The sequence below is a fragment of the Prunus mume genome, linkage group LG5 (genome assembly GCF_029339155.1).
Source record: "Prunus mume cultivar Tortuosa linkage group LG5, ASM2933915v1, whole genome shotgun sequence".
Taxonomy (NCBI): domain Eukaryota; kingdom Viridiplantae; phylum Streptophyta; class Magnoliopsida; order Rosales; family Rosaceae; genus Prunus; species Prunus mume.
This window is the reverse complement of record NC_142702.1, coordinates 22,391,981-22,408,560: the sequence shown is the minus strand read 5'-3', so window position 1 is coordinate 22,408,560 and position 16,580 is coordinate 22,391,981. Positions and strand designations below refer to the sequence as shown.

General features: G+C 37.7%; 3 protein-coding genes and 1 long non-coding RNA gene across 6 annotated transcripts; 3 read left to right on the top strand and 1 right to left on the bottom strand.

The window, feature by feature from the left end:
* The first annotated feature begins 1,632 nt into the window (after positions 1-1,632).
* LOC103332252 (abscisic acid receptor PYL9) lies at positions 1,633-4,977 on the top strand. The gene is made up of 3 exons (XM_008234978.3): positions 1,633-2,024; positions 2,801-3,016; positions 4,251-4,977. The coding sequence occupies exons 1-3, from the start codon at positions 1,905-1,907 to the stop codon at positions 4,464-4,466; spliced, it is 552 nt and encodes a 183-aa protein (XP_008233200.1). The 5' UTR covers positions 1,633-1,904; the 3' UTR covers positions 4,467-4,977.
* A 110-nt stretch (positions 4,978-5,087) lies between these two features.
* LOC103332253 (pentatricopeptide (PPR) repeat-containing protein) lies at positions 5,088-8,377 on the bottom strand. The gene has a single exon (XM_008234979.2). It carries the CDS (start codon positions 8,267-8,269, stop codon positions 5,468-5,470), a length of 2,802 nt encoding a protein of 933 aa, XP_008233201.2. The 5' UTR covers positions 8,270-8,377; the 3' UTR covers positions 5,088-5,467.
* A 261-nt stretch (positions 8,378-8,638) lies between these two features.
* On the top strand, positions 8,639-10,992 carry LOC148917344 (uncharacterized). The gene is made up of 2 exons (XR_016126654.1): positions 8,639-9,767; positions 10,142-10,992. It is a non-coding gene; the product is annotated as an uncharacterized LOC148917344 (long non-coding RNA).
* A 1,641-nt stretch (positions 10,993-12,633) lies between these two features.
* On the top strand, positions 12,634-16,178 carry LOC103332258 (Glycosyl hydrolase superfamily protein). Of its 3 annotated transcripts, none has more exons than XM_089053636.1 (8): positions 12,634-12,944; positions 13,226-13,299; positions 13,719-13,799; positions 13,918-14,002; positions 14,345-14,442; positions 14,655-14,742; positions 14,870-15,218; positions 15,320-15,540. In XM_089053636.1, the coding sequence occupies exons 1-8, from the start codon at positions 12,681-12,683 to the stop codon at positions 15,331-15,333; spliced, it is 1,053 nt and encodes a 350-aa protein (XP_088909762.1). In that variant the 5' UTR covers positions 12,634-12,680; the 3' UTR covers positions 15,334-15,540. The 3 variants fall into 3 exon arrangements, with proteins under 3 accessions (XP_088909762.1, XP_016650029.2, XP_008233204.2); XM_016794543.2 differs by lacking the exon at positions 15,320-15,540 and adding an exon at positions 15,699-16,178 and having other exon boundaries at positions 12,640-12,944; XM_008234982.3 differs by lacking the exon at positions 15,320-15,540 and adding an exon at positions 15,699-16,178 and having other exon boundaries at positions 12,641-12,929.
* Positions 16,179-16,580: the final 402 nt, after the last annotated feature.

Sequence of the window (16,580 nt, the reverse complement as noted above, 5' to 3'; positions counted from 1 at the left end):
AATCTTAGATATAACAATTTGGATCTTTAATCATCCAATACGTAACTCCACAAATAAGGATTTTAAAACTTATGATCTAGTTGAATTGGTTATCATTATTATAATATTAATAATATAGATTAAACTCATGCATCATAAACTTGGAAAATAGATAATATGTTGACTTTTTGGGAGTCGAACTACTTACAACTGAAACGTTATCGTTTGAGGTTTTTAAAAAATACAAAAAGTCATTCTTGTCCTTGTAGATTATCACTTTTATCGTTAAGATCCATGTACTTTTAATTTGATCAATTTTGTTCATGTAGTTTGAATTCCAAGCAATTCACACTCAATCCCCATTTTTTATCAAATTAAGAAGGACATTTCGATCCAATCTTGCAGCCCCTTCCCAACCACATGATCCCATCGCATCCCTCCTCCCCCTACCGACCCAACCTCATCCTCTTAATACAACATGTTCCCCACCCTATAGCTAGCCACAACCCAACCACCCACACAACCACCTCCTCCCCCTCCCGACCCAACATTATGCTCCCCTCCCTCCACCACATCCACCTCACTATTATCAAACTGTAAACCTAATTTCATGCATTACCCAAAATTTCTCCTCATGAACCCAATTTTTTATATATAAAAAAAGCGAGAGTTTAAGACTAAAAAGTCACACAATTGTTTATTCAAGATTGAAGGTAATGGACATTGAGACTTGAAAACATAAGAAAAGCTTCATAGAGGCTGCTCTTGTGACTGTGGGAGTGGTTGGGAAGGGGTTGCTAGATTGGACCTATATGCCCTTATTTATTTGTCAGAAATTAAGGATTGTCCTTAATTGGTTGAAATTGAAAAATTAGAGGGACAAAATTTATCTAATGAAAATGACAGAAACCTTAATAGTAAAAGTGATCAACTATAGCAACCAAAAATGACTTCTAGTCTTGAAAATTTTGGCGTTATGGATTTAGAATTTGTACTTAAAAGTAACTATATAAAATAATTCGATTTCAGGGACAAGTACAAAATTCAGATAAGAAACCTGAGATCTATAGCCACAGGATGAACCCTGATATCTTAGCAACTAATGCCAACAGAAGATCCAATAATTCTCTTCCAAATTTGCCATTGAGCTGAGGCAATCCACCAAGAGGAGGTGATGGGTTTCTAGGAAATTTCCTTGTCATGATATCAAGCCAATTAAATAATGTGAAAAAAATGATAAATGATCTGTAAGAGTCATGTTAGCAACTAAGCAAAGCAGCAGCAAGTGGGCATCATCCCCAACCCCACTTCTCAAATCTTGACTTTAAAAATCATCCACTTACTGAGTGGCTAATAAAACAAAAGCCAGCAGAACCCAAACCCACTAAAACCAAAAGCTACCCATAAAAGCACCCACTTGGCCAACCAACCCAATTCAAAGGCAGAGAGTGGACTGTGACCAACAAAACCATCACCACCGTGTAACCCTAGAGAAAATGTTCAATTTTTTTAACAATTTTAACTCATAAAAAAAGAAGAAGATAATCTGACAAAGGCATAAAGCACTTTTAAAATATAAACCAATAATGGGCCCGAAGGAAAAACGCAGGCTTTGGGCTTATTATATAGATTAAAAAATTGCATTGTCGGTGGAGAGAGTGGACTCTCTCATGGATTTTTGATAACCCGCCAAGCTAAGCTAAGGCTGTATTTTTTTTGTGCCTCTCTCTTTCTCTCTTTCTCTCTTTCTCTCTCTACAAGAAATAAAGAGAGAGAAAAATAAATAAAGGAAAAAGCTTTTTACTCTTTCTCTCTGTCTTTCTCTGGAAGCGTCTGTCTTCTTGTATTGCCTCTCTGATATCCTCATTTGCGGAGAAAGAAATAGTTTGAGAGATTGGGATTGGGAGTAACCAAATTTATCAGAAATGAGCAGTGGTGGTGATTCAATGGAGGCGCAGTACATACAAAGGCACCACAGGCATGAGCCCAGAGAGACCCAGTGCACTTCGGCTTTGGTTAGGCACATCAAGGCCCCTGCGCATCTCGTAAGTCTCTCTCTCTCTCTCTCTCTCTCTCTCTCTCTCTCTCTCTGTGGACCGTCTGGTCGAGCTCTGAATTCTGTTTCTTTTGATTTGATTGGTGTTGGTTTGTTTGACTTTTGTTAAAGAAATGATTTTTGCTATGTTTGACTTTCTTGGTTTATGGAGATCTGGGAAAGTGGGGACGATTTGAAGATGTTTTTGGTTTCTTTTTTATGTTTATTCTTCTGGGTTTTCGTTGTTTTGGTTCAATTGGGTCGGGTATGTGTTAAGAATTAGGTGATTAGCTTTTGGGTCTTTTTAAGATTCGAGTTTGATTGTTATTTTCAATGAATTTGTGGTTACTGAAAGTATTTTTGGTAACAGAGGATGATAATTTGTACTATAATTGACATGCAGCTTCAGCTGGGTTTGGTTTGCATGCCATTTTGGAGGCTGCAATCTGATTAAGGGAATTGAATTTTAAATAGCTGGGCTTAATATGTCTTGACGTTTTCCCTTACACAGTTTGTTGTATTGTTTTGTAAGTTTATAATCCATATGGTTGCTGAAAAGTCGTAAGAAAGTCTAAAAGAAAACTAAGAATTGAATGGTTTTTTCTTTCTCCATTTATTTCTTCAAACTTTAGCTTCTACGGAGAGAAAAGCAAGTTGGTACAATTTCCTTTCTTACACTTACTCAGTAACCAAACAAAATGCTAATATTTTAATGGCAGAGATCTAGTAGAAGTTTCGCAGCTCTTGCTTTGACGCCTAATTCATGTTTGATGTGTCTTTTATCAGGTATGGTCATTGGTGAGAAGATTTGATCAACCGCAGAAGTACAAGCCCTTTGTTAGCCGATGCACCATGAAGGGGGACCTTGGCATTGGGAGCGTTAGAGAAGTGAATGTTAAATCTGGGCTTCCTGCAACGACCAGCACTGAGAGGCTGGAGCTTCTTGATGATGATGAGCACATTCTTGGCATCAAGATTGTTGGTGGTGATCATAGGCTAAGGGTAAGACGTCTTCTTGTCTCTTTTGCCTACTTCTGTTTACTTCCTTTATCCAATTTATTGTATAATAGGAAGTGAACTTTTCTGGTGGTGTAGATGTGAAAGGAATTGTAAGAAATACCACTAAGATAGCTGCACTTTGCTTGCAATCTATTCTGGCCGTCTACTTAGCCCTTTTGTTATTTTGCCGTGCAAATGTGGTGTATTCCACAACTCCAGCGGTATACTTATGGTGCACAGTCTGCGTAACTGGTTGGAGATCACCATACTGATAACTGGTGACATCACCATGGATGGCTATGTTAGTATTTAGATAGATTAAAGTAAAACTTGTGGTACACATGGCAGAACTAAAAACAAGATATTTTGGCACAGAACTGTTTCTTTCTGCATGTTTAAGGTTTTCATCTATGTTAATTTGTGACTGTGTTCTTTAGTAAGCAGAATATGTCATGAATGACCCCATTTAGCTTGGAGTTCATTGCTTTTGTCAAATTTTATTTTGAATATATCCTATTTGCCAAAATTCAAGTAATAGCTCTGGTCCTGACGACTAGGACCATCTGAGTATTACTAGAAACCTTAACATTTGTCTTTCCATGAATTCATAAATGTAGAAGCAAGATGGCTAGTTACTGGTTAATGACATCACTGCTTATTTGTCTCTGGCTGTTCTTAAGCACATGGAAAATGAGTTGCCACCCTTTCGATGCTTAAGTCACAGTTCCAAAGTCAGTAATTGATTTGTTCCACTTTCTCTTTATAAAAAGAGTAAAGAGAATTTGTACAGGACTGCTGGCAACAGCTGCTTGTTGGTGAAGCCACCGGCACTTAGACGTCGTTGGGGCCATGTCTTGGTCCCAACCAATTGCCTCACATGCTACATTGTGGTGGGCCATGCATGTAACATGTGGCCCTTGAAATGGCAGGTGCCTGCAAATGTTGTTCCTTGGTGATTGCCCTAGGCAATAGTCAGAATGTGTCTAAATATGTAATCTTAAAACATGTAATATTGCCCTTAGCAATATTTGTCTGGTTCAGTCTGTTTGTTTTAGGCAGACAAGGGTGCCAGCATCTCTGCCTTCAACTGCAGTATGCATTTGGTTAATTTATATAAATAGTGAATTAATTTTCTGTTTTTCCCTTAATATTTGAAAATTTCTCTATACTCCTGTATTATAATGTGGCAAGAGAACACCTTTCCAACCTCATTTCTATATGTCCTTTAAATTTGCAGAATTACTCGTCAATTATTACTGTCCACCCTGAGGTTATTGATGGGAGACTAGGGACACTTGTTATTGAATCCTTTGTGGTGGATGTGCCTGATGGGAATACCAAGGATGAGACATGCTACTTTGTTGAGGCCTTAATCAGGTGCAACCTGAAGTCTTTGGCTGATGTCTCAGAGAGGATGGCTGTCCAGGACCGAACCGAACCTATCAATCATTAGTAGATTTGGGGGATGGCGCAGGAGTACGATGACTATAGCTATACCATCCATGTTTTTTTTTGTCTCAGATGCTGTGTAGAGATAGTACAAGCTTTCCTTCCATTCACAGAAGTTTTGGGAACATTGCTGGTTTTTGCATTTCTGACCGATGAAGCTCCTTCTACTCTCTTTCCAATTGCTCTTGCATAGTCTTAATTACTCTCAAAATGACGCTGGGGTTTCTCCTATTTGTATTTGAAGGACGAGCTTTCTAGGTTTTTATAAGCTCTCCATGAATGGAAAGGGAAAGCGACTGTGAGTTTTATTGTTCCTGGGTTTCGTGCATGGTGGTATTAATGTTAGTATGACTCTGATCTGTAAATATTTGTCTTGGAAAGAGATGGTATCTATGGACTGGGGTTTTTCATCTTGTAGTGCAGGGAGGATTCAGGGGGAAAGAACCACTGCTGCAGTTGTTGTTTTGTATATACCTATGTATTCGCATTCTTAATAAATTATTGTAATTGCTTGACTTTCTGCTTTTTTACTACTTGGATTATATGTTGAAGTTTCAATAAAAAATGGCATATTCTTTGTTATATAAATTTTAATGTTGTAGACTTCAATGAAACTCACTGCACATATCGGTGAAATACGGAACCCTGAGGACTTTTACATGTCAGGGTCTTCCTGGTAACCTGAATTCCATTAACCTTGTATTAACATTTATAGGTTGAGATGTTACAAAAAGTTTCCATTATTTAATCTCAACCGTCCACCACCCCTGCATCGCTGAGCCCTATACCTATTTAGGGACTCCATTATTAACAAACTGTCTCAAGCAGTCATCAGACAGGTGCAAGAATAGTGTGTAAACTTCACAACAACCCGAACTCTTGCTGTAAAGGTTCGTGCATCAGCTTTGATCTTAGCTCTTTCGGAGCCAATTGAAGCATCCAGTATCCTCCCCTTCAGAATGGGTGATGGCAATGTAGGATCCAAGAGGGCATCTAACTCCCTTCTTACCAGCAGTCATTGCAGGTACACTCTCCTTCCCTGAAATGGTGAAACCGGATACCATCCTTCATGAAAATCTCACATTTACATACTAATGACATGTATTTTGCTGCTGTATGACAATCAGAACAAACTCGTGTGTTCTTAATCACCCGGATAGGTTCTCCACTTTTCATATTCATCAGTCCAAAGGTAATGGCCAGCTTCTCTGTGTGACCTAGCAGCAGCTTCTTCTTCTCCACCTCATCAATGTTCTGATGTACACAGCTAATATCAGGCTCATAGCCTAATTTCTTCATTTCATGAACCAAATGATACAATTCAAAATATATTTTTCCTGCATCAGTGTGAGGCTTCCCTTCTGCAGAGAACATATGAATTGCCTGATCAATTTGTATCCAGCTCCACACAGGTCCATTTTTCACCCCTGCATTCTTCATCGAGTCTTTAAGACGCTCCACATCATCCCATCTATTTGACATAGAATATAAGTTCATCATCAAGATGTAATTGGCTGGGTTATGAGGTTCCAACTCAAAAAGATTCTTTGCTGCAATCTCTGCAAATGCCAAGTTTTTATGGATTCGACAGGATGCAAGAAAAGCACCCCATATAGTGGCATCCGGCTTTAATGGCATCGTTTGAATAAAATCCCAAGCTTCATCAAGATAACTAGCTCTTCCAAGAAGATCTACCATGCAAGAGAAATGCTCAATTGTTGGAGCTATGTTATAGTCTCTGCTCATGCTATCAAACAATTTCCATCCTTCATCAACTAAACCTGAGTTCTTGCAGCCAGAGAGCAGAGCTGTGAAGGTTATAGCATCTGGCTGCACACCTGCTCCTCGCATTTCATCAAACAGAGAAATAGCCTCTTTCCCAAAGCCATAAATGGCAAATGCCATAATCATGCAATTCCAAGAAGCTAACGTCTTGTTCTTAATCTTCCTAAAAACCTCATGGGCACTTTTGAACTTTCCTGACTTACTGTACATGTTGATAAGTCCTGTGGCTACAAATATATCCTCAACAAAACCTTTTCGGATACAGAGGCAATGTATCTCTTCACCCTTCTGCAACAAAGATAGGCCTGCACAAGCTTTAAGTAGGATGGATACGGTGGCAGAGTTTGCCCTGATACCTTCTTCTTGCATTTGGATAAAAAATTCGAGGGAGTCCGCGTAATTCTCATTTTGTGAACAGCCTGATATAAGAGCAGTCCAAGAAACCACATTAGGGGTTAACCCTGAACTTTTAATCCGATGAATCGTTGATAAAGCTTCCTTATGGCGACCCCACATTGCATACCCTGAAACCAGACCATTCCATGTGACTAAGTTGGGTTTGATTCCTTCCTCACCAATGCTATCTAATAGCCGTTCAGCATCTTCAAAAAGACCCTTGAAGGAATACCCTGAAATCAATGAATTCCAAGCAAAAATATTCTTGTTCTTCATGTTAATGAAGACATTTTGAGCACTGGACAAACAATTGTTCTTCACATACATGTCCACTAACGAAGTTCCTACATAAACATCATAGTCATCAAGCCCATTTCTTAAAACAAAACTATGAATTTCCTTCCCGTGTTTCAGGAAACATAAATCAGTAACTGCTTGAAGAACACTTGTAATGGAGCTTGAATTTGGCTTGAAGCCTGCGTCTTGCATTTTCTGCAAGATGGCCTGGACTGCTTCATATGAGCCATGAAGAGAATGTCCTGTCAAAAGACAATTCCAAGTCACAATGTCTGGCTTCACATCAGACAATTCCATTTTATCGAAAAGAATCCAAGCATCATTCAAACAACCAAGTGCAGCATAAGAAGAGATAATTGAATTCCATGATGATAAATTATGACCTGCCATTGAATTAAAAACTGTCCTAGCTAAATCTAGTCTGTCATTTCTGGAGTACATGCTAATAAGTGAATTGCATATTGACAAATTTGACTCCAATGCCCATCTTAAAACATACCCATGAATTTGCTTTCCTTCTTTGAGAGCTCTAAGTTTGCCACATGCTTGGAGTGCTTTGACAATTGTAGTACTGTTGGCTTTAGCAGATGAAAACTGCATACTTCTGAACAGTTCCAGAGCCTCCACACTTCTCCCATTCTTCAAGTTGAGCTTGATTATCTCATTCCACAAAATGTCTTCTTGATCAGACATTTCATGAAATAACTGATTGGAACTTTCTATTCCCCAACAAGTCCCATAAAAATTAATCAATGCACACTTCAAATACACATCCAAATCAAATCCACTTTTGATTAAACAAGCATGAATTTCCAACCCAAGCCACAAATGCTTCAAACTTGTGCAAAGTTTCAAAACTATGCAAAGAACTTTGCTATCAAGCATCAATCCCCCACCATGAAACTCACAAAAAAACTCAAGAATTTGTAGGTCACCCCCAAATCTTCTAAGTTCTTCTAGTGAAGAACTCCATGAACGGTAATCTTGTTCAGAACTCACAGAGAAAGCCATTGCAGCTGATCTACAATCACCAAATTCCAAGTAATATGTGACCAAATTTTTTCCCTTAGTATCAATACAATTCTTGTTAGACATTTTTATCATCTGCGCATGCATTGCTTTCACTGAATTCAAAGTTTTGAGCTCACCTAAGTCATCCAAGAAGGTAAAGCTTGAAGAAAGTGTTGGCAAAGAAGATGGAAGAGAAGGAAAGAATTGGGAATCACAAGAAGCAAGAGAAGGGGGTGAGTGGCTTGTGGGAGGCTTGGAGCTTAGTGGGTTTTGAAGGAAAGGAGTGGTAAGGATGTGAAATGGAACTACTTTGTCCATGGAGGTTTGATAGTTAACCAAGAAGGCCAAGGTAGTTTGGCAGTGAAAAAATGGCAGTTGACAGAATATTGTGGAACTTTCATTTGTGCTGCAATTGGAAACTGGAAAGTACATGGAAATTTGGATTCTTTTGGATAAGGTTTATCCTCCTACATAATTCTGTTGAACCGGCCGGTTCAGTCAGAGTGGTTGTTGCCCCGGCCCGACCCGGAGTACTAAGCCTTTGTATATACCAAATTTGTCACTATGCCTCCGGGTATGTATAAGTGATCAAGTGGCAAGCAATTTAATTGGTTGAGTTTGATACTTTATACTTGCTATCTGTTTGTCAGATTTTGGTGTTGTCTTTATGTTTGTTGGTTACTTATAGTCTTTCTTTTTCTCCTTTTTTCGGGGATGGGTTGTGCTTTTTGTACATCCAAGTGTTAAAACTAAAAATAGAAATTTACACAAATACTTCAAGAGCCATAGCCCATATGTGCCAAAAAAATTATTATTATTATATAATCAGTTTCTTGATTAACTTTGTTAGTTTGATATACATTGTTAACTCATTTTTTGACAATTAGGTTTTTGACATTTAGGGGTTGTTTAACGAGGTATCAAAACTTTAGTTCTTAGAGATTTAAGTTTTGCACCTACGTTGTCAACATTTGTATGTCCTTCCATGTATAGGATGAGAGAGGCTACATGTACGGTGATATCTCTAGTTAATAAATTCATGAATATAAGCATACATATGTATTTTCATAAAACACTTCCATTTTTCTTACACTTCTCAATTATTTGAAAAAAATATGCATTTTTTTAGCAAACGTATTGTACGCATATTATATACTTGTGTAATTATTTTTCACCAATAATACACATTTTTCGCACATTTTATATTACGACACACATTATTCACCTATTCAATCTATATTTTTTTACATTAATTTTTTTATAAAATGGTTGAGATTTTCACCATATAATCTTTAAAATTTTGCCCAATAATACACATACATAGTATACTCGTCACATATTTTACTAACTATAATGGTATATCTAACAAGCCCATCTATACATACGATTTGCACGAAGTCTCAATGTACTATTGGTAAGATATATTCGTATATATTAAAACTATTTCTTTAATTGTACATACAATACTATATCAAAAAGAAGTTTGGAATCTTCTTCAATACAAGTATTCCTTCATGATGAAGAAGAGCCACACTTTCTTTCACTTGTTTCATTCGCGTTTTTAAGATCGGAGATGCCAATCGCTTTGCCATTTCTCAGAAACATCAATCTTTTGAGTGCTCAGTCTTCAGTTCAATCTTGAGACTGCCGGTGGCTTATATAGTGCACCAATTCATGGAGCTGGAGATTCTGATATATACAATTTTTTCTCTGCTTCTTGGGCTGAGAAATCATGTCGTCTAAGAGTAGTTGATCACTTGCCGAGATGTTTCAGTGAACAGTTGATGCAGCCAAGAACATCATGGGGTTATAACTTGTACGTTTTTCATCATTTTTTCTTGCATATGATAACCACAAGGTCCTTTATATATCAAGTTATCTATTATAGTTTTGTTGTTTCTCATAATAATTTTATTGGTTTTTTTTTTTTGGTTCATTTATATATCTTAAAAGGAAACAAGCTTACATGATAATTGTAGAAGCAAAATATCTCCTCCTAGGTCAAATAATTAAGCCAATCAATTTGGGAATTATTTGACCTAATTGGGAGTTACCTAATTTAATTGGGAGGTTATTTGATTTAAATGTGATGTATTTGATTCTTGCCTTAATTAGGGATTTGATTTAAATCAAATCCCTAATTACACTAACCTCGCCAAATCGAGAAGAATAATTCATTTCCATCTACAGAATTATTATTCTGAAACCCTAGCTTCCGAGGCCCCTTATAAATAAATGGCTACGCACAAGGGTTAAGGTACGTCTAAATTCCTACTGAAGCTCTGCAGAAATTATACCTCACAAACCCTAGCCGCCATATTCTTTCTCTCTCTCACACAAGGCTCCGGCCACCACACACGGCTCCGGCCACCCGATTTTCCTATAAACACTCAACCTAACTTAGACACCGGAGGGCCTTTGGCCAACACCCCTCGGGTGTGGTCCTTTTACTCTGATTTGTTTTACAGGGAGAAAGAGAAGCAAAGAAGACGAATGAATCTTAGGCGAATATTCTTGTGGGACGAAAATCGCTCTTACAATAATGTTTGATTATATTAAGATAAAAGACTTGAAAGACTGACTGGAAAAAAAATAGAACTTGAAGTGGGAGCTCTTACATGAAAGCGCACATCTGTTCACTCTCCCTGAAGACTTGGAGGCTTTGAGTAATTAGTTAAGTGCATGAGCAACAAGTCCTGAGCTTAGGATGATCAAACAGGTATATATGGAAGCAAGGCAAGCCTTGTCCATACCCCGACAATGGCCTCCGGCTATGTCTCACTTGGTGAGGGAGAGATGACAAAGCTGGAAGCCCTTGAGGGGGAGGGAACAACCAGTGCCTTGAAGAAGCCTTATGCATAATGAGAGATATGCAAGCTCTTGTTATGTTTCTTAATTGTGAGTTGGGAATATGTACATATTTATAGCCGGTAAATGTGGGCTTATTGTATGCTTTGGTTGTACATAACTTTCCTTTTATAGCGTGCGTATAGGACCTCTCATATAATATACTATGATTTGCATTCGCGTTTGCAAGAGAAGTGTTATATATAATCGGCACATACAATAATTTTGGGGTGATAGAAAATAGGAAGAGCATTGGGTGATGGAAAATGGGAAGATACAACAATGGTGGTTGACATGAGTGGCATAATAAGATCCTCAGGGTCACTCAAAACCCAAATGGACAAAACCAAGTGGCCCTTGGAGCCCTATGCAAATCAACCAAAATCCACAACAGCTGGAGAACAAAGCAATATATGGTTCCTCCCCATGTGATATATATTCAACATTTGCAAGTCGGAACTTGTAGGGTTTGCAAGTTTCTTAATCCAATCACAAACATTTGAACCACAATTTGTTAACCCCCCAAGATTCTTAGATTCCCTCTCATCACATATCATCATGACCAGCTTCCAAATCTTCTTGAATATCTTTGCTTCATACAAAATATTCCTTCAACTAACACCCTAACACCTCTTCACCAATCCCTAATGGTATGCTTAGAAAGACTGCACGCTGTGCCGCATCTCACACCCCTAACCTTCACTTGAAAGTTGAAATCAACTTAACTAATATTAATTAATTAGTTGATTAGTTGATTAATTAGCATGATGAATAACGAATTGACGATTAGTGGAGAGGTTTACATAAAATAATTAAGAACCAATTGCATGTGGCCACATCATTTATCTCTTTGTTTCATTCGGATTGTACTACATATGCTTAGATGATTGTTAATGTTTTTGGTTTCGTACTACCTGCTTAGATTAGTTCACCTAAATGCAGCTGTACACATCAAAACAAGCGATGTGCATATAAGTACAATCTAAGTTAAGCTTATCTTTTTGTTTTCATTGGGATTGTACTTTACCATAACCCTAACCTACTTAGGTTACTCCTTGTATGCATTCTAGTTTCTTTTGTATGTACTTGCACAACAATTAACGTTGATCCCAATAAAAAAAGTAAAAGATGTTCTTTTTTTGTTGGGTTCATCTTCAAATGTGAGATGATAAAACTTGAAAACATGTGATTTATGATTATAGTTGTTATTAAATACGTCGCCTTCACTTCTTCTCTTATTTTATTCCACCGTTGTCATTTGTATATTAAATAAGAAAATCAAGATCACTACAAAGTTGATGGGTTGATAATTAACACTAGTACTTCAAGTTTAGGAGTAATTCGTCTTAACTACTTGAGCTATAAGCTTCTCCCTTGCCCCTTAGAGCATCTCCAACCGATATGTTAAACGTGCTACATAGACATTTAACAACTAAAAATGACATCTCACATCACTCCAACCGATATGTCAAAGCTGATGTGGAATGAAGGCTGGAGGTTGAGATGTTATTTTTGACATTCCAAAAGCAAGATGTCAAATAAATATTTTATTATTTTTTCTTTTCTTTTCTTTTTAATTAAAAATGAATCAACACTAAAATGTAATAAAATAATAATTTAATTTAACATATCGGGTGGAGTGTAGAGCTGTGTAAGATGTCAAATTGCCATATCAGCCATCAAATTTAAATTTGATGTTTGGTATTTGACATTTCCCTTGGAGATGCTCTTAAGCCTACAAAGGATGAAGAGTGGATTCTGAGCGACATGCCGTTTATTTTCATCTAAATACATTGACGCAAAGTGTGATATATGACATGTCGTTTTCAACAACAAACCGAGAAATACTTGTCAGTTTCCTCTCCAGGCAGTAACGACACAAATGGCCAAGAAAAGAGACCGCCGAGTCGCGCCGAGTTCGAACCGCGGCAAAGACCGAGTTGAATCGTCGGATCAATCCTCAGACCCGAAGCTCACAATCACCTTGGTCCTCTCCTTCTGCGTAGCTGCAGCAGCCGCTGTGCTCGCGTACCGCATCAAATATACTTATCCGATCACGAACCGTGCGCAGTCTTACGTGCACCAGCGAGGCCTCGTTAAGATTGATGTGAATTACCAAGAAATCCTCACTGCAAGTACCCCACTGGTTACTAGCTTGTTCTGTTCTGCGTTTGGTCTGTTTGGTTGCCGAGAAAATGTGGGAAAATGAGAGAAACTGAAGTTATAGTATACTATCTTTTAGCTTTTATTACTCGGGAAATGCACGAAAGATAAGAAATTTTTTGTGTTTGGATTTGTCTCATGCTTTTCCCAGATTTCTCAGCAGCCAAACAGAAAATTTTATGATCCACTACTCTGTTTTGTATCATCGTGAAATTGAGAAATAATGTTCATGTTATTATTATTAATTTATTGTGGGAATTTCAGGAAAATGTGAAGGTCTCAGAAAATACGACTGGCAGGCACTATAAGTACCCTGTATTGGCCTACATCACTCCATGGTATGTCTTACATTCTGTTCGGCCATGGTTTTTTGGGATTGCATTCTATTCTCTGTAAAATTTAGGTGTTCGAATTCCATTCTCTTGCACATCCTGTGGAACCAATACAACAAGAATTTTAGTTAACATTTTAAACAGGAAAAGAAAAGAATTTGGAATTTAAATATTTAAAAGTTGAGGAAGTCATTTGGTCCCTAACACACTCTGAATCGAGGTTTGTCAGTCTTTTGGTTTAAGATAGCTTGGTGCATTTGATATGATTCTGCACAGTTTTTGGTTATAAAAGTTTGATGTTGTCTGACAACGTAGGTATCTGGTTAGTAGTTTGTATAGCTGAGTTTCTCATATAATCATATCAGACATATTTGCATTAGTGAGCTTGAAATGTTTGTGAACTCCTCACACATCAAATTGTGCAGGAATTCCAAAGGCTATGATATGGCAAAAAGGTTCAACTCGAAGTTTACACATTTATCTCCCGTATGGTATGATCTAAAGAGGTACGCTTCCAGTTTTCTTAGTCTGACGAAGTGATGTAGTTGGTGTCTGTTTTGCACCAGGTGAGTAAAAATTTCATTGCTGGATGAGTTTTTAGTAATTTATTCTTTTTGTCATCAGTCAAGGGACAGGCTTAATTCTGGAAGGTAGGCATAATGCTGATATGGGATGGATCTCAGAGCTTAGAATGGCAGGAGATGCTTGGGTATGGAGAAGATTCTTATAACTACACTCCTCTTTTTGGTAAATGGCAAACTATTGGCTTTGGTATATTCTGCAAGAACACATTAAAAGCCAGAATAAGACTTAGCAGGAGTAGGTCTTGCTCGTTTGCTCTTGATTTGGTTTCTATTCAGGGCCTGTGATTGAAAAATTTGGGTAGGCATGTAATAAAATTGGAGAGGTCTCATCAATACATTCTTGACTTAGAAAGAATTTAAATTTTTGTTGATAAGTCCTAGATATATTGCCTGTGCTTTTATTTGAGACACGTTTTAATCTAGATGGACCGATAGTCTCATATGTACAATACCTTTCTAATGTTCAGATATTGCCTAGAGTTGTTCTGGAAGCATTTCCAGCCGAGCTGCTGACAACGAAGAAGCGGAGGAGTAAAGCTATTACTCTTCTAGTAAGCGAGTGCAAGTAGGTCCCCAATCTAGACTGTTTTTGTATGTTTTTCTTAAGATATTATGCCCAGAATCTACACAATAGGCTTCTGACTGTGTTGGACTTTGGTTACTATTTAATGTTTGTGTAGTCTACCAATATTAAGGTCGATTTTCTTTATATCTAACCACTTTTTTATTTTAAAAAAAGTGTAATTTTGGGTTTTTGGGGGATTTATTTCTTTTCAGGGAAATGGGATATGATGGTGTCGTGCTGGAATCTTGGTCTAGGTGGGCAGCTTACAGGATTTTGCATGATCCAAGCATGAGGAATTTGGTAAAGTACTAATTTTGCTCTCTCTCTCTCTCTCTCTCTCTCTCTCTCTCTCTCTGTTAGTAGCTTGTAAAATGTCCTCTTTCAAATATTTAAGATCTGAGGAATCTATATTGTTCTGCAAGTGTAGGCATTGCAGTTTATAAAAGAGCTTGGAGATGCACTGCATGCTGTGAGCTTAGAGAGGAATGATAAGCAACGGTTGCAGTTGGTTTATGTTATAGGTCCACCACATTCAGAGAAGCTCCAAGAGCACGATTTTGGACCTAAAGATCTTCGGAGCTTGGGTGATGCTGTGGATGGATTTTCACTGATGATGTATGACTTCTCGGGGCCTCAAAATCCAGGTCCCAATGCACCTCTGAAGTGGATTCATTCAACCCTGCAGCTGCTCCTTGGTACCGATAAAAACAGTGCTCTTGCCCACAAGATATTTCTTGGCATCAATTTCTATGGGAATGATTTTGCCCTCTCGGGAGGTATTTTTCTTTTTCTTTTTCTTTTCTATCTGTACAATTTTTGTTGTTGACTTGGAGAATCTATATTTGTTTTATCATTTCTTGGTTGCTCTTTCTCATAGGGAGTGAAATATGATGGGTGTCTTATGAGTTTCAATGAAGGGTGGCCATGGGCAGGTTGGATGGGTTGGAGGTTCTAATAGTGCCTGTCCAAGTTACAATCCAATTTGTCCTAGGAACATATTAGGAGAACAAAGTAACATTGCAATTTTGCATGACGACTATATTGGATCTGGATTGATCATCTGTAACATCATATATTTGATTACTTATCTGAAGCGTCTACCATTGTCTCTGGGTTAAAAAAAAATTCATTTCATTGTCTAGTACATCTCTCGAAGTTTACTTGAAGTTGCATGCAAATGAATTCTTCCTTGGTTTTTCATTTTATGAAGAGAGTACTCAATGTTATAAAATAAAAAAAAATGAAAAAAAATGCAGGTCCAGGTGGTGGTGCTATCACTGGAAGGGATTACCTGTCCTTGTTGGAGAAGCACAGGCCTGCATTGCGATGGGAAAAGAAGAGTGCAGAACATTTGTTCTTTTACTCTGATGATGAATATAACAACCACGCTGTGTTCTATCCATCCCTGATGTCAATTTCCATGCGGCTAGAGGAAGCCCATAAATGGGGATGTGGAATCTCGATATGGGAAATTGGGCAAGGTCTGGATTACTTTTTTGATCTTTTGTGAAGCAGTCCTCATTTGATCTTCTACACGTAACAAAATTTTGTTCATTTTGGGTTGAACTTTTCTGTCCACAGAATAACAAAGTTTTATTTAGAGGTGACAATAGTTTGAAGAATTCTCAGGTTACATTTGAAGAAAAATAATAATACTAGGATTACATCTTCTTGTAAAGAATTTTATGATCATATGGATGAATGTAACGGATTTGGTTTTTCCTTCTTGCTTCGAAGTTCATACTGTAATTGAATGGCCAGGCTACTATCCACCTGATCAAATTAGCAGGCAGGCTAGCCCTTTCAGTGCATCTTAACTATTTCTGAAGACAGATGGGAAGTTTGGGATGAAACTCATTTTTTGTTATTTCAAATAGAGTTACTCAATCACAAATTTTAATTTAAACCCAAATTTTAAATCCTTGGTTTAAGGTTTGGGGAAGGCTCTAGGAGCCACTTCCGCTGTACCGTAGTCTGTACCGCTGCACAGTTTCTCAGTACTTCTGGGAACTTTTTTTCTCAGCCACACAAACACGTACAACGCAAAGTCATCCTGCCCTTGCCATCAACAACATAAAATGATCAACAACCTCGCAATCCTTACTTACCACGTGTCATGCGTTGAATGGCCAAGTTCT